Raw genomic sequence first — 18,352 nt, forward strand, 5'->3', positions numbered from 1 at the left:
TGTATAAATATAATCTAAATAAATACTACGGGAGGTGAGGGTGGAGGCAGGGGTGTGGGGATGGAGGCTACGAGGGTGGGGTGAAGATGAGGTGTGTTGGAGGGCGCTTGTTTACTTTTTTCGATCTTTGTACTATTATATATTTTTGTAGTTATGAGTATCATTTATTACAGGTATCATTATTTGATTGCTTCGTTTGAATGTTCCTGGGTGTCCAAGAGACACGTTTTCCAAGTTGAGATATCTATATGGTAATTGACATAGTTTAAGTGAATTGGTGTCAAATTTAAGGGGTTACCAATGACTTTCTCCCTCACAACTGGTGTCCAATTTAAGGGGTTATCTATGAGTGTCACCTTAAATGAGCTTAAGAATACTCAGGGGCAACTAATGCCAAAAAACAGAAGAGAACATAATAGGATGCTTTGAAGTACAAAGGAGGAAAATAAATATTCTCGGCAATCAGATATTTACACTTGAAGCATACTGATTTTAAGTAAATACCTGAAATTGGTGAATATAGTGTGCTGGCTTTTCATATAGATAGAAATAGAAGAAAGGTGGAATGCACAGGGCTCGTGGCTATCCCCTTCCACAGTGAGAGTTTCCATTATATATGTATATAAGAGTGAAATTTCTTATGATAGAGACTATGCTCTCCAGCAATTTGAAAGGTTGTTCAACATTCAGTGCTCCCTCCTCCCGACCCTCCCCGCCAAGCCAAAAGAAAATCAGATATGCATGGTTGTAACATGTTTTCCTTTCCCAATTTTGAATTGCTCACTGATGTTTATTTTACGGGAACTTAATAATAGCTGAATAATTCTTCATTATTCTCTACTGTCTAATGAGAAAAAAATGGGTCTCTTTCATATAACTCAATCATTGTTCTGTTGATGCTGATGGTGTCGTTTCACATCTATTATGCATTAGCTTGTTCACATTTCAATTTCCAATATAAAAAGATCAGTATATTTTTAGTTGTATTATCAGTTATAACCTAACAAATCCATGTGATAGGTGACACAAGCGGATAACAAGCAAATCAAAGAAGTACCAGAGAGAATTGTTCCTTTAGGGGGGCAGGCAAGAGCCACTTGATCCTAAAAATAGCAGTTTCGAAATGTCCGTAGTATTTATTACCTTCTCTACATAGAGCACGAAGATACAATGAAAGTGGGTCCCCATACTTTCCATCATTATAAAGCACTTGTGTTCCACCTTCAAAGTTCTTTAGACCACGGAAATGTCTGATAGCTTCACGGACCACACAATACTTGGTAAAGCATTCAACCAACAAACTGAAAAAGGTACACGAAAAGTCATCATACAAATCCTTTTTTGGGGGGGTGGGGGTGGGGGAGGCAACTTCTACACAAGCTGAGTGTGGGTGCATAGTGATGTACTAATTAATACAATGGTGACTTCCTTGCTTCCATTTCCGCAGTTGGCTAACCAAAAGGTTAGCAACCGAACTTTAGAAACAACTAAACAGAGTACACAAAAAGAACAAAGTACTACTTCTTGCTTAACTAGCTCATGCTATTTATTTTATTTTTATTTTTGAGAAGGTAACATTGTGTATATTCATTGAACCAGTGCTTGGGTTGCACTAAACCATAGTTACAGCTTGTCAAAAAGTAAGAAAACTGAATCTGAATCCTAACAGGAACCTAGGATATCTATAATGGATTCAGTGTCCTCTAAATACATTTGCTTGCACCAGAAGCATGCTATTTATTTTATATTCCCCAGAATCAACTATAGGAATAAAACTTTGCTGACGAGAAGGCTCAGTACAAATTTCCACTCAGTTAAGAGAGTTTCCAAGAATTAAGTATATTTTCTTAATTAGAAAAGCTGCCCAAAGTTATCAGTAAACCTAATTCCCCAGGATCAAACTTTGGGCTTGTCCTGGTTACAGTTTCTTAAGTTGGGAACTACTAAAAAAAAAAAGTTGGGAACTTCTCAAATCGACAAAAAGTTCATAAAAAGTTCTCCCACTGTTCAAAAAAATAAAATAAGTAGAACTTGAGCTTGTCATGAAAGAAGGACAAACTGGAGAAAAAAGATCCAAGAAATGTGATTGGATCCTATTGGCTCATACCACAGTCTTGCCGCAGCAGGGAAAATGAGACATTTCAAGATGAATAATCAAAATATTACTTTCTAAAAACAGAGAAATGTTCATGCTACAGAAAACTTATTGAAGATAGAATAAAAGAAAGTTTCTTACGCATAGGTTCTCACGTTTGGTTGCAAACGTTTGTGGTCCTCAACCATCATCCCTAGTAGCTCAGCAACATCCTGCACTCTAACAGTCAGACAAAAAGCTTCAGTAAAGATTGTATGATTAGACATGCTATAAGTACAAAATTTTAACATTTCTCCACCAAAGTTCACATGAACAACATGTCAGAAAGATGTATAACACTTTAATCAACAGTGAAGAACAAAACCAATGCATAGATGAAATCACAAAAAAAAACATGTTGACAAGGCAACCCACAGCCGCTACCCTTTGGGTGCACCCATGATAAAACCAGCTCCAGTATAATAGCCCGCAAACCATACTGAAAAGGTAAACCAAACTAACAAATCCTATGCGATGAGCTCGACCGAGAAATCATGCCGGGGGTTTCAAACCTGAAATCCCCAATTCGGGGGATCACCTACTCAACAAACTCGGCCACTCTTGCGGTTGAAAAGTCACAAATTTTAAAAACATACTCCGACTTCCAAACTATGACTAGGAGTGTCATTACCCCAATTTTATGTAACCGAAAGATTGACAAGTCGGTGCTTGATAATTCAAGGACGGATCATAATGGGTTGGGCACGAATTGACCCATTAAAGTTTTGGGCTAAAATTGGTAAAAAGAAAAATAATAAAACCAAAAACTTAATTTTCAAGCCACTATTCAAAGGCTTAGCTAATAGGACTCAATAAATTACTCAACTCTCTAACTAAAAATTAAAATAAAAGTGGATAGAGAGAAAAATTGTCTCAGCTGCAACAAGAAATGTGTTTGAGAAGTGGCATTGAGTTGGGAAAGTTGGGTATGCCCAACAGAACATTGATTTGACCCAACTTATACTGCTATGAACAAACTTTAAATGGGTTAGGCTAAGACCTTTACTTCTGTTTAACCTGTTTTGACTTTGACCTGTCCAATCTTGATCCTACCTGTTCATTAAACACCCTTAATTATAAATCCTACATTAAACTCAGTTTAGCTGGCAGTTATTGGTAGATTCTAAGGTGCACTCAAACAGATGGTAACTGATATATGTCTGGTAAAGACATCTTATGAGCATGTGTGGGCAGAGTTGAAAAATCATTTTAGCTCTTTAACTATAGAAACATAAACCCAGATCACCTGGAGGTCTGTGTATACATAATTCGGCAGCTTGAATCACTGCAGGCTTCAGCTAACTTTGATAGCATGGTTGGGAAGATGAAACAACAAATAAACATGGGTATGATTCAAAACTTACCTATCATAGGACTCAGCCCTTGTATATGCTTGGATAACCCAATTATACGTCTCCGTATCAGGTTTCATATGATCTGCCAAAACAAAGTTAATGATCAGCTTATTCATTTGATAGAAATATTGGTCGTTATCAGCTAACACTCAGTGAGTAACTACTGCCAGGAAAGAAAACAAAACTAACAAACAATTCTTCCAGCATAATAAAAATTAAAGATGCAAAATCAACTTTGTCTTCTATTTTTAATGAACAAGGTACTTGAAATTTTAAAACAGTATCTGGATGCGAGTGCTTCAAAAGCAGATGCATGATAGATAAATGGATCATGATACGGATTTAGAAAATAAATTAGCATAGGGTATACGTCATGTGAGAACTTTAACAATGTGGCTCCAAAAGAAGAAGGATCACGAGGAGCTCAAAAAGAAAGAAGTAATTTTGTAGACGAATCAATCAATCACAGATACGAATTAGAGTTCTGCTATATATATTTGTCTTCTCCACAAGCAGGGTCATCCTCGGAACTATATCACATGTTGTTTTGCTCCGTCTGTCCATTTTGATTGCTCAGTCTGACCAGGAAATTAGAGGTGTAAGGGGGTTTCACATGTTTTATCTAGAGTGAAGGGAGATATTTCACGCAATTGCATATACGGTAGCCTGCTCAAAAGATATGAATTACACCCAAAATAATCATTTTGTTTCCATATCTTTACAAAAGAAAGGTCACAAGTGTGGCAACAGTTAGACTAGATATAGAGGATTCTTCCATACTTTTCAACCCTATTTAAAGATGAGCAAACCAATAAATAAATATGAAGAGCTCTCATGATGCATGCTACTTGCAAAAGATACTATGTTGATTGATGAAATTAGTGATGGAGTCAACCAAAAATTGAAACTATGGAGAAGTACAAGAATAAGGGTTTTAGGATAAGCAAAAGTAAAGACCAAATATAGGCAATTGTAAGTTCGACCCCATAGAAAGAATGAAAGTAAAGTAAAGAGTAAACAGGATTGTGGTGCCTAAATGAAGATGATTCAGATATTTAAGATGAATGGAACTTGTAGGATTCCCCAGAAAATCTTCGATATCTTCCAAAAACAAATGATGACTAATCTGTTTCTCATGTTCCATGAATATTCAGATTGAGGAATATCCGGAAACCATCCAATGTGAAGACGTTTTTCAGTGTTGGTTATCCAACTACAAAAGTGACCCCATAGGCTTAGGCATTTGCACCTCTCTATAATTGAAGTTTGGTAAAATCTGATCTTTCACAAGGTAGGGGTGAGGTTTGCGCACACCCCACACTCCCCAGACCCCACCCATTTCTTAAGCCCAGCCTGCTTTGAGGAGCTGATGGAACCTCAGTCTTGACCGAGTAGTTCAAATTTTCAAAGTAGCTTTGGGGAGCAGTAGCCAGTAGTGGTGGCTGATGGCAAATTGGAGTTGGAGAAAGAAATGACAGTGATGAAGAAGAAGGCAGAAGAGAAGTAGAAGGAGAAAAGAAAGAGGTATATTGGTAATTAAGTTACGGTTGTGGAACTGTGAAATCCTGCATTCTCCTCAAATATTTCAGTAGCATGAGAGCTTGAATATTACTGCAGGTGTAGGTAGTGAAGGAGTGAACTGTTATTATTGAAAGGACGTCTAATGTGGTCGTTGTCTGGCAGTGATCAATGTAGTGATCATTCATATTCATAATCTTAATTTGTCAAAGTGGGTTGGGTTTAAAAAATGGGAAGGTTTAATTTTAAAACAAAAAAATACATGTGGCAAGCTTATAAAAATGCCACATGGCTGTTTGAAGTGCCAAAATTGACCAGGTCAGAACTGTTAGTTATAGGGGTATATTTGAGCAACGTTAAAGGTATTTATAAACCAAAAGGTTAATGGAAGGCATTTGTGAGCCATTCTCAATACTAGGGGTTAAATAAATATAGGATGGATGAATTCGAGGGATGCTACTAGAGCTGTCAATATGGGCTGGCCCACCCTATCCGGACTAACCCATACAGGCTTTGCAATTTGACGGGCCAGGCTGGGCTAGCCCATGTTTTATGTGGGCCAGAAAATGGTCGGCCCAGCCCACAAGTGTGTGGGCTACGGGCATTGCCGGGTCAGCCCTCTTTTCTTAAAAGTATATTTTTTATAATTTTTTAAATTAAATTATAATTTAAAAATATCATCATAAATATCGACTAGTGTTACTACTTGTTAATCAAATACACAAATAAAATTTATATATAATATTTATTAAATTGGATTTCAAGTAAAAACATAAATAGCTAAATAGTAATATTAACCTAATTATTTTCCAATGATCATAATAAAACACAAAAACTATGATAATATTCCATAGGCTATGACATATGTAGTGATTCCCTAGAATTTTTAGGAACTTTATTTTATGCAATACATATTTTATAAATATAATTTGTATTTAAATTGTAATATTTCAAACTTTAAACAGATTTTGAGTGTAGACTCCTGTTATTTTTAATACTCTATTTTATTTTTATTTTTTATTAATTTTTATTTGGCCCACGTGCCAACCCTATCCATATTTCTCAAGCCCCACAAATCGACAGGCTTATTCAGGCCGGGCTAAAAAGCCATTTTCTTAAATGGGCTCCAAAAATCGTAGCCCAACCCTATCAAATCACGGGTTAGGCCAGGCCGGCCCAACGGGCCTAGCCCATATCAGTGTTCTGAAAGGCGCTCGCCTTTCGCCTTTGGCGATAAGGCGAGGCGAGGCACTTTCGCCTGTTTGCCTCGAGGCGAGGCGAGTTGAAAATGGNCGAGGCGAGGCACTTTCGCCTATTTGCCTCGAGGCGAGGCGAGTTGAAAATGGCGCCCTTTGGCAACCTTTTGCGACAAGGCTGGCGTCGCCTTTTTTTTTTTTTTTAAGGTCTGATTTATAATTAAAAGCCAAAATTAGGGTTTTTTTGGGGTATTTTTGCAAACACTCCACATTTGCGATTGCCTCCTCTTCTCCTCAATCGCGTTCCCTTCGTGTTTGCCTCCTTTTTGCAAACACCAACTTCGCGACCTTCTTCTTCAACTGACTTCGCAACTACTGCTCCTTCGCCGCTTCGTGACTGCTGCCAGGTACGTTTCTTCTACTTCAGTTCTTCTCTTCTAATTCTTCTCTTCATTTCTTCTTCTTCTTCACTACTCTGTTTTTCACTCACTACTGTGCTCTGTTTTCAGTGTGGTAGTGAACATGGTTGTTCACTCACTCAGTGCTTTGTTCACTATTAGTTATTAAATTTAAATATTTGCTTATATATGTTATTGTTATTAAGATTTTGGATATTTATATGTGCAATTAAAAATTTTAATTTTTGGTATTAATTGGCGCCTTAATTCAAAAAGGCGAGCGGCGAGTGGCGAGGCAGGCCCTTGTCGCCTTTTGTCGCCTCTCGCCGTCCAAAACACTAGCCCATATTGACAGCTCTAGATGCTACCGAAGTTATGCGACACAAAAAAATACCTAAAGGATTCAATAAAACAATGGTAATGTTAGACAATTGGCATTTTTACTTCCATCTTATTGTTTTTACTGCTTTTTACTTATTTCAGTCTACTACCTTCCTATTTTCTTGCAAAAGACTAGGTCAAATTTAGTTCCTTAATTTCCTTAAGTTAGTGGCCCTTTATGGCTGTTAGTGATACATTTTCTTGTTCAATTTTCTATCCACTTTGTAAGTGGCTGCTAGATAGGAAATGTTTATCTTTTTTTTGTATAAATTCGGTAGTTCTCCATGTTAATGATATGCTGGAATTTTAATGAGTTTTTTGTGCTTTTATACGTCAATTCAGTTTTAGGCAAGTTTTTGTTTTACCAGAGAGTTGATGCTATATGCGACAACTAGGGTGTTCATGGGTCAGTTTGAGTCGATTATTGGTTAAAACCAAACCCAAACCAATTTAATTGATTTTTAAATTATTAAAACCAAACCAAATATACATTTATCAGTTTGGTTGTTACCATTCGGTTCAATTTGGTTTGGTTAATAATCTTACACAAAATAAAAGAAACAATTCATTCAAAAGAGAGAAAAACAATTCATTCAAAAGGAAATGAATTGTCTTCATGTTATATGCGGCGGCTAGGGGTGTTCACGGGTCGGTTTGAGTCAGTTTGAGTAGGTTATTAGTTAAACTCAAACCAATTTAATCGATTTTTAAATTATTCAAAACCAAACCAAACCAAATATACATTTATCAGTTTGGTTGTTACCGTACCGTTCAGTTTGGTTCGATTATTAATCTTACACAAAAATAAAAGAAAATTCATTCAAAAGAGAAAAAAACAATTCATTCAAAAGGAAATGAATTGTCTTCATGCTATTTGGTTCTTATAATTCTTAATTCATAACTCAAATTATGTTTAACTTCATGCATATATTGTTAGCTTATCCAATGTACTAAACAGTATAAACTTACTGAATAATGCACAAGCTACTGATATTGCTGCTCAAATAAAAGACGCACCATTTCTTTTGATAATGGTAACTGTACATTCACACCAAAAGGCCCATCAGGTAAAAGCTGACGGGGTGGGATTTACAATCTAGAGAGTATACTTCATTACGAAGTCTAGATAGAAACTTTACAATTGTTCTATGAAATTAACCAAGCTATCTATCTCCCCCACTATATCTTGTTTACACCAAAAATACAAAAAACTTATACTCTTCATCTTGATCTTTGAAGACTGCTAGCTTTCCCATCATGGCTTCTTTCGTTTCTTTCTTTCCATAATGTCCATCAAACACTTGCTGGGATACTTCTCCACCAATCTTTTTGTGATCCTCTTCTCCCCACTCCTTCCCAACTTTGCAGCATATCGAATGAGGTCCTTGGCATTACCCAGCTTATCCCAAGTATACAAAAGAACATGTTCCACAGATTTGCTGTTGTTTTGCAATGCATGAATAAATGACTATTTATCTCTTCCTCTTGCTCACACATAAAACACCTTGAGCAAATCTGGATACCTCTTCTCTGTAGTACTTCGTGGGTTAACCAAGCTCTCCTGATCAACAACCAGATGAAGCATGAGACTTTATGTATTTTAACTTTCCAAACCAATTTCCATGGGCATTTTGTTGTCATTGTCTGTCTAGAATTCAAACTCCAGTAACATGATTTCACAATATAGGACCCCTTGCTATGCAGCTTCCAGATTGGCAAATCAGGGCCTAAAGCTGTCCCTGGGAAGGCATTTAGGGTATGGAGCAAGAATGCTACTCTGTTGATTTCCCAATCATTTAGTGCCCTCCTAAAAATTAAGTTCCACCCTTGAGGACTCCATACTTGTGCCACCTTATCCATCTGTTGCAAGCTCAAGATGAATAGGTCTGGAAATTTAGTCTTCAGATCCTCTTCCCCAATCCATAGTGTCATTTCCCCATCACCTATTTTGTACTTCAGTTTGTTATTGAAAGAGACCCACAATCTTCTAATTGTTTTCCACACAGAGCATTCAAAGGTACCAGTCACCTCCTCAGTAATCCAGCTATTCTGAAGCCCGTATTTTTGTGAGATGAATCTCCTCCATAGTGCCATATCTTCACAACAAAATTTCCATAACCATTTCTTCAGTAAACTTTCATTCTGTTGTCCTTAACTTCTTTATGCTCAGCCCACCATGTTGTTTGCTAAGGGTTACCATATCCTATGTTGCTCGGACTCTTCTAAAATGTCAAGGGGTGCATGTCGGATTCGTCAAAAGTAGTGTATTTTTGGAGAATCCGACACGGGTGCGGCATCGAAAGTGAAGAGTCCGCGCAACTTAGACCATATCCCATTTGACAAGATTGTACCCCTTCTTTTCCTTGTTGCCCTGCCATAGGAAAACTCTTCTTGCCTTGTTTAATTTCTTCTCTATGATCTCTGGTATGGGGAATAGACTCATCATACATGTAGACCGGCCATTCATGANTGTTTGCTAAGGGTTACCATATCCCATTTGACAAGCTTGTACCCCTTCTTTTCCTTGTTGCCCTGCCATAGGAAAACTCTTCTTGCCTTGTTTAATTTCTTCTCTATGATCTCTGGTATGGGGAATAGACTCATCATACATGTAGATCGGCCATTCATGACTGATTTGATAAGAGTAAATGTACCACCCAAAGACAGATAGTGACTCTTCCATCCTGCTAGTTTCCTGTCACTTCTTTCCAGGACCTCACTCCACACTTCTAGCTCTATGTTTTTTGCTCCAACAGGCATTCCTAGGTATTTAGTTGGCAGTGATGCCACTTGACACCCTAGATTCTTAGCTAGAAGCTGCATCTTATGCACATTGTTAACTGGGCAGAGGCAGCTTTTCTGTCAATTAACATGTAGTCCTGAAATGCCCTCAAAGATGGTAAGTATGGCTCTCAGATGCCTTACAAATAAAAGACGCATCATACCTTACTCTTTTCATTAGAGTTAATGTATATATTATTATATAATTTGTCAGTTCGGTTCAGTTATTTTGAACAAACCAAATCAAATTTTATTCCTTTTTGAGAATGTAAACCCAAACCAAACTAAATTAAATAAGAATCAGTTAATTAGATCGGTCTGGTTCGATTTTTCGATTCGGATCGATTTTTATCCAAACTGTGAACACCCCTAGCGGCACCTGTAAGCAGACGGGGCACATATTCAAGGTTTGCAAATCCAAAACAAAGACCCCAGGAGCTTTGCAAGCACAACTAGCAGAAGTTATTGATGCACATGAGGAGCAACGGTTTGCAGTTTTATACTTTTTCAACAAATGAATCCTCCGATTCTAGGCTTCTGGATAGTGGTTGCATACATCACTTGTGCAATGATGCTGAAATGTTTAGGTTCCTTGATGATACTTACAAATCCAAAGTAAAAGTGGGAAATGGTAAGGTTGTACTGTTGTAGAAGTCAAAGACAGAGGTACAGTGACTATCTCAACAATCTCAGGTATCAAAACTATTCCTGGTGTTTTGTACACACTTCATATGAGTAAAAATTCATAGAGTATTGGACAAATGTCAGAAAAGAATTACTCACTGCATTTTAAGAATTGCAAATGTGTTGTTTCTGACGCTTCTGGAGTAGAATTATTTTGTGCCAAGATGAGCAACATAACTTTTTCAGTTGATTGGGAGAAAAAAACTGAGCATGATTATACTGATACTTCACAAACATGTACAAACCTATGGCACAAAAGGTTTGGTCACTTCAATCATAGAAGCATTGCAGGGATGAAAAAAATAAGGAAGTTGGTGGAAAATATGCCTGAAATTTTTTCTAATGCTCAAGTTAAAGTTACCAAGTTCAAAAAAAAAAAAGTGAAACCGATAACAGGGAAAGCAAACAAATTGTCATTTCAAGCAAATCAAGTATGGAGAAATAACCGGAAACTTCAACTCATTCATACGGATGTGTGTGGCCTAATGAAACAGATTCCATGAGTGGTAACAAATATTTTCTCCTCTTTATTGATGACTGCACCCAGATGTGTTGGGTCTATTTTATTAAACTGAAGAGTGAAGTCTTTAATGCATTTAAACAATTTAAAGCTTTAGTAGAAAATCAATGTGATCTCGATATTTAAGCTTTAAGGTCTGACAATGAGAAAGAATATACTTCTACTCAGTTTGTAGAGTTTTGTAATAGCACAGGTATAGAACGCCAATTGACATTACCATACATGCCACAATAAAATGGCGTGTCTGAAAGGAAGAACAGGACTGTAATGGAGAACGCCAGGTGTCTTTTGCTTGAAAAAGAAATCCCAAATCAGTTTTGGGCAGAGGTAGCTACCTGAGTGTATTTGCTGAACAGATTTTCCATTAAGGCCTTGCAGGACCTGACTCCATATGAAGATTGATGTGGCAACAAACCATCAGTACACCATCTCAAAATCTTTGGGTGTATATGTTATTGTCAAGTTCTAAAACCTTAGAGGAGCAAACAAGACTACAAGGCTCAGAAGGGCATATTAATGGGCTGTGGTTCATCATCCAAAGGCTAAAGGATTTTCTGCTTGAAAACAGAAAAACTAATTCTCAGCATAGAAGTGAAGTTTGATGAAGCAACTGCTTGGGATTGGAAAAATCAGAAAACTTCTTATTCTTATATTTTCAAAGAGCAGTCTCAACTTGTGGAAAATGAACTAGTGGATGGCGTACCAATGCAAGGCACCAGAATCTTAAAAGATATCTATCGGCGGTGTAACTTGGTGATTTTTGAACCAACAAGCTATATTGAAGCACAAGACACTCAAGCATGGAGGAGAGTTATCCAAGCTAAACTAGACATAATCAAGAAGAAAGGAACCTGGCAACTCGGAGATAGGCCTAGAAAATGCAAGGTGATTGGCATAAAATGAATTTTCAAGACAAAACTCAATCCTGATGGCTTAATTAGCAAACAAGGCTAAATTGGTGGTGAAGAGATATGCACAACAATATAGTGTGGATTACCAAGAAAAACTTGTTGCAGTAGCAAAGTATTGACACAATCAAGCTTCTTTTTGCATTTGCATCTCATAATTCTTGGCAGATTCATCGGCTTGATGTCAAATTAGCTTTTTTGAATGGTTTGCTTGGTGAAGAGATCTATCTAGAGCAACCCGATGGTTTCTCAATTTCTAAAAAAGAGGATTGAGTTTATCTCCTAACGAATGCCTTGTATGGCCTAAAACAAGCGCAAAGGCATGGTACGAGAGGATGGACAATCATCTCATCCAACTTGGTTTCAATAGAAGTCAAAGTAGTAGCTTTGTTGTTGAAGGGTGTTAGAATATAAATAAGTATTTCCTACTTAGAAGAAAAAGCTGAAAGAATGGAGTAGAAGACCTTTTCTGAACTAGCCAACAGAAAGTCTACAACCCTTTGGCTAAAGCAAGGAGATAAGAACACTAGATTCTTCCAGAGAGTGGCTACATGTCACAGGAGATATAATACAATTGACAAACTCATGGTGAGGGATGAGGAAGTTCAGGAACCCAAAGAAATCAAAGAATCAATGATAGATTTCTATTCTAATCTGTATTCAGATTCTGAACTATGGAGACCCTCCTTTGACCTGGAAGGATGTCCTACAATCTCTATGGAAGAAAAAGAGTGGCTCCAGAGACCATTCACAGAGCAGAGGTGGTACAGATCATCAAGCAGAGTGATGGAGATAAGGTCCCCAGGCAAGATGGATTTACTATGAATTTCTTCAAGACATTCTGGGATATCTTAAAAGAGGATCTGATGCGGACCAATCAGAATTTCCAACCAAAGGAGTGTTTTTGAAAAGTCTTTCAATGCCACATTCATAGCACTAAACCCATAGAAGCCCCTGAACAATGGAGTTGAAAGATTTTAGATCAATCAGCTTGATAGGAGGGGTATACAAAATCATATTTAAGTTGATAACTGATAGGTTGAAAACAGTTATAGGCAAATTGGTGGAACATCAAATGGCCTTCTTGAAAGGCAGACAGATAATGGATGCAGCTTTGTTGGCCAATGAGTTGGTAGACTCTAATGTGAAACAGAAGAAACCGTGTATCCTGTGCAAGCTAGATACTGAGAAGGCCTATGACCATGCCAATTGAAATTTCCTCCTAAAAATTCTAAAAGACATGGGGTTTGGCAACAAGTGGATTAACTGGATTAGATTTTGCATCTCAAGAGTGAAATTTTCCCTCATTATTAATGGGATTGCATAGCACACAGACCCACTTAATTCAATAGTTGATTTTTGGAGATTCCCGGGTGAGCTATCGGGGTGATCCGCAGCACCGGACCCGTCTATCCCTACTTATTATGTCTTTTCTTATTCCTAGACATTTGGATTTCTCTCAGGCTTATATTCATGTTCTAGTCGCTCTCGTGTTCATGACACCAGGTTTAGGGGTGTCCTTGTTATTTCCGCGCTTATTGATTATGGAACTACTGTTTATGACTTGTTAATGTTTCCCACAAATACTTTTTCGCTTATTAACCGAAAATTGATTGAAAATGAAATTTGGTTCGCCTACCAGATTGGGCACAAGTGGCATCACGCTACATTAGATTTTGGGTCGTGACATTTAACCTATATAAAGTCAATGCTATTTACGGCAGTAGTTTCTAAAGTTATTAAGTGTTTTGGCACAAAGTGCATTTTCTCAAGCGCATTGTAATTGTTTTAAAAAGCATTTCTAGTTTCTAGAGGTTTTGGCCAAAATGCACCTTTTCAAGCCACTTTTAATTTTAAAATTATAGGCAGCATTACAGTTTGTGCACTGCCAAATCCAAGTGTAGATTTTTTTTAATTATAATATTATATGAGACATGTTAAGAAGTCCACATCAGTAGAGGTATGGGAAATTGGTCTCTTTATATGAACTTGGACAAATCTCTCCTCATGATCTAGTTTTTGGAGTTGAGTTAAACCAGATGTCATATCTTTACATGGTATCTGAGCCAGGTTAAAACGGGTGTTCATCGTGGCAGTTTCAGTTCTAGCCGCAACCTATTTGATAGTAATGAAGATTTTTGTTGGAGAAATTTCTTCAGAAAGGTTTTCTGTGTTGAGACATAGTTTTTGCAGAGGAGATTCAACCTATTGAAGATTATGTGAAGAGGGTGGAGCAAATTTATTTTTTCATAAATGCATGCCAAGGGGGAGAATTGTTAGGTATTTGTCCTGATTTCCTAGTATAATTGGATTTTCCTTTCCCTAAAAGGAAAACACAAAGGTCCCATATTTGGCTAGTCTTTTTTCTTGTAGAAAAAGGTTTATGACTCTAAAAATATAGATTTATTCCTTCTATCTTGGTAGCATTCACAATGTAATCCTAGGGGATTTGAAAGTCTTGTGTAGGGGGAGAATTTGTGAGACACAAGTGTTAACACTTGTGTGCACTTCTTTTAATTCTGAGTGAATTGTATGAGGTTATTTCTCTCGATATTTTGTACTCTCTTTTGAATAGTGAATTGCTCATCTCCTCTTGTGGATGTAGGTCGGTTGACCGAACCACATTAAGGGGTCGTTTGGTAGAGTGTATTAGGAAAAATAATGCATGCATTAACCTTGCGTATTACTAGTACCTTGTTTGGTACTCTTTTCCAACCTATGTATAACTAATGCAAGCATTAGTTATACACTCTATTGTGTATTAAGCTATTATTGCTAATACCAAGAATTTCTAGGTATTAGCAATGCAATGGTTTTAATGCATGCATTAACTTAATTAAAGACTCAATTGCCCCTCAAAACCTTTTTTACATTTTTTCTATCATAATAGTGGAGGGTATCTTTGTAAATTAATTTTTTTATGCAATGCATGCTACTTTTTAATACATCAAACCAAACAACGCATAAAAAAATCTATGTATAACTAATGCAAGCATAACTAATACAAGCGCATTGCTAATGCAAGTATTACTAATACACTCTATTTAGCATTGTTCTTATACACTCTACCAAACGACCTCTAAATGTTTGTATCTCTTTTGATATATTTCTCGTTTGTCTTCTTACTCATAGTCTATCGAGGTTTGCTCTATTAGCTTCCACATGACACCTAATTACTTCAATCCTAACAAGTGGTATCACAGCCAAGCACATCCCAATTTATTGCTCACCGATGTTGAGCCCCCATTTGTAAGTGTCCATGCTCCAATTGAGGTCTGGATGTGTGGGGGAGTGTTAAGAAGTCCTAGATCGGTAGAGGGATGAGAAATTGGAAATATGGACTTGGACAAACCTCCCCTCATGAGCTAACTTTTGGGTTGAGTTAGGCTCAGGTGCCATATCTTTACAGGACAATAGAGGTATTTTAAAAAATAACCATACCAAATATTTAATGAAGTGCTTAATCTCCTCTGGAAGTACTATTGAAAGAAATACTTTTCCACAGTATACTGCACTACCAAACAAGACCTTAGTAAAGCCAACAAGGGAGAAGACAAGGAGTTCTGTAGTCAAACAGTCCACTTTTAACAACTTGAAGACTCTTCCCTAGCCAATGTATACACACTTCTTTTTACAACCCAAAACTGGCAAACCCATTGTTGTATAGTTCAGAAATAACAGAATTATTATTACTCAATCTCCTATTTGATCCAATTCAGAGCAACCTCATTTTAGTCACCTATAATGAAAATCTTCACATGAGTTAAAGGTTAAACTTCAGATGCATCCTAAAAACATTTATGCACTTATTGATCCAAAGTATAACAAATAAGCCATATTTTCTGCCCAGTATCACAACCCAGGCAAATACTGAAAGCATTTAGCTCAAGCACAAATGAAGGAATCAAAGTGGGTCAACTACAAGCTTGACAAGGGAAAGAAACTACAGACCGTCACCATATTCCATGTTCTCAAATGTTGCAAAAGCAACTTCAGGTATCCCACAGGTAGCCTGGAAAATAAAAAACAAGAATTAGAGAAACCTATATAATAAACAAGTCCACTGTTACTGTAACTAAAATTAGTCAAGGATTTCATACGTTCAGCCGGTTTACCTCTTTTGGTTTTAACATTCTTTCAATAGTTGATAAAAAAAACATGAAAAAATTGAAGATCATTTAAACAAGAACGCCTAAATAGAAAGAAGCTCCACTAATCTTGAAACAAGAAGGAGCAAAAGGGTCGTAAGTTATTGTCATCTAACTTAAACAAATCACCCCCGATTAACTTGCTTAACTCAAATTTATAAACCTAGAGATTTCCAAATATACCTACACACTTTGCGACTTTTGAAAGCCAACATTCAGTAGAAGTTTCTCCATCAATGAGAATGCTAGCAAAATTACATTTTCAGATGGCTGATATAACATGAAAATGTGCACTATAATATATTATTCTAGTAATGAAAGAATCCAATGCAATTACCAATGACCAAATTCCAATTTATCAAAACCCATGATCCATACTCTTTTTAAGCTTCAAGCTCGAACACACCCAATATGCTGAGCAACTTCAGTTTGTATAGAAGATCATAATTGTACGGAATGTGTTGCAATAGGATTTTATCATCATAAAAAAAGAAATCTAAAAAAAAAAAAATCTTAGAGATGCTGCAGCCTTTTTCTGCAATTAATGAATATTCTCCTCAATAACACTTCTAGTGGGATTTTCTTTTTTCAATATACTGAAAATTAAGCTTCTTATCCGGTAAAAGAGAAAGATACATTGAGTTAAGATACAGTGGTATTAGAAGTACCTGCACACTCAAAAGACAATTGAAATGGGAGGTAGTAGCCATTCTGCCAGCAGCCTCCATTTCATAGGCAATAGTTAACGCATTTGAGTGATCTCCTACTTTGCAATCTTCTTCTATTAGGAGATCATAGATCTCATCAGTTGCTCTGAGTCCACCCTCAGCACCCTTGAGAAACACTTTGTTGGCATCTTCTAGATGATTACTCCGTACAAGCTCCTCTGCTCCAAGGATAATACAAACTTAAAACTCAACGAAAGAATGGTTTATGGAGAACGTAAATAAAATTAATGCAACAAATCAAGCTAGGTGCTTGCTTTCACTATACCAACAAGAACTAGCCAAGCTTGGCGAATGTCGTAATTCAATTTCTCCATTGCTGCAAGAATCTCTAAGCCTCTCGTAGCAAGACCATTGGAACCAAACAAACGAACCAATGCCAAAAATGTTTCGTGTAGAGGCCGAAGACCTTCACTCAACTCCCTTCTAAGAGCATGCATCTGCCATTGCAGGATATCAGATGAGTTCAATCCCATGGTTACCCTATCATTTAGTGTGTCCAAATTCATTTTCTAGTCTCACTAAAATTTGTATGGTCAGATTCAGAAATATTAGCTTAAATGAAATGCAGCTGGCATAAAACAAATTAATACACAAGAAGCTTTACTAGCAGAAGAGTTTACACGTACAGGATATACCAAAAGGGAGAGCTTAATTCCTAGACAAGGGTGGCAATCAAGCTTAAATAATTAATTAGAAGACAAATTTTCTAATTGGAAAATCAGAAGAAAAGGAAACAAAGTAAAACATGCTCATATACATAGTAAATTTCACCGGTGATCATACAACTTTATCACACAAAAGTCACTTTTCTATTTTTTGTCTCATGATAATCATTTAACTTACCGTTAATAACACAAAATCACTTTTCTATTTTTTTGTCACAAAAGTCATCCAACTTTGGCCAAGTTAATTATAAAGTAAATATCACCTGAATTACTATATTTTGTACTGGAACTTTATCCACTCTTCTATTTTGTCTCATGAAAATCATTTAACTTACAGCTTATAACACAAAATCACTTTTCTATTTTTTGTCATAAAAGTCATCCATCTTTGGCCAAGTTAATTATAAAGTAAATCTCACCGGAACTTTTATATTTTGTACTGGAAATATGACATGGCAATCCAAATAGCTAGTCAAGTTAATAAAACATATTAAGTGTAATGGACCAATTACGGAGATCTTCTCCAAAGTTTCTCTTCATAACACCAATCCCTTTGTTGTTTTTGAAATTACACTTAGCTCATTATATTGATATTTTTGTAACAATTTGAAGCCACAAAACATATCAAGCTCTAAGATATTGTGTTTGTCATCGAATTGTTAGATACTCTAACAACGACTCTTCTGTTTAATTTTAAAAATGTGTTTATAAAATTCACTATATAAATGAGTACATTAGTAAAGAGAAAAATAGTCAAATTGTACTGTTTAAATTAATGATAATGAGTTAAAATAAGGAAAGTAAACATAATATAGTAAACCACAACAGAGATAAAATTATAAAGCAAAACTTGGACGGAGGCTTCTAAAATTATCCTAGATGTAACTAACTTATTTTGGACTATCTCGTGCCATCTTTCTGATATAAAATATTAAA

The 18,352-nt window shown here is 36.5% G+C and overlaps 1 protein-coding gene across 1 annotated transcript in view; it reads right to left on the reverse strand.

Annotated features, from left to right (window-relative positions):
- Positions 1-17,239, reverse strand: part of LOC125850100 (uncharacterized) — a 28,996-nt gene extending 11,757 nt beyond the window's left edge. The window contains exons 1-6 of the mRNA XM_049530004.1: positions 17,017-17,239; positions 16,692-16,909; positions 15,827-15,887; positions 3,499-3,571; positions 2,237-2,314; positions 1,144-1,301 (exon numbers count right to left, since the gene is read on the reverse strand). Of these exons, the coding sequence (XP_049385961.1) occupies positions 1,144-1,301; positions 2,237-2,314; positions 3,499-3,571; positions 15,827-15,887; positions 16,692-16,909; positions 17,017-17,224 (796 nt within the window). The 5' untranslated portion in view covers positions 17,225-17,239. The remainder of the gene's footprint in view (positions 1-1,143; positions 1,302-2,236; positions 2,315-3,498; positions 3,572-15,826; positions 15,888-16,691; positions 16,910-17,016) is intronic.
- Positions 17,240-18,352: the final 1,113 nt, after the last annotated feature.

This window comes from Solanum stenotomum, unplaced genomic scaffold (genome assembly GCF_019186545.1).
Source record: "Solanum stenotomum isolate F172 unplaced genomic scaffold, ASM1918654v1 scaffold13774, whole genome shotgun sequence".
Lineage (NCBI taxonomy): Eukaryota > Viridiplantae > Streptophyta > Magnoliopsida > Solanales > Solanaceae > Solanum > Solanum stenotomum.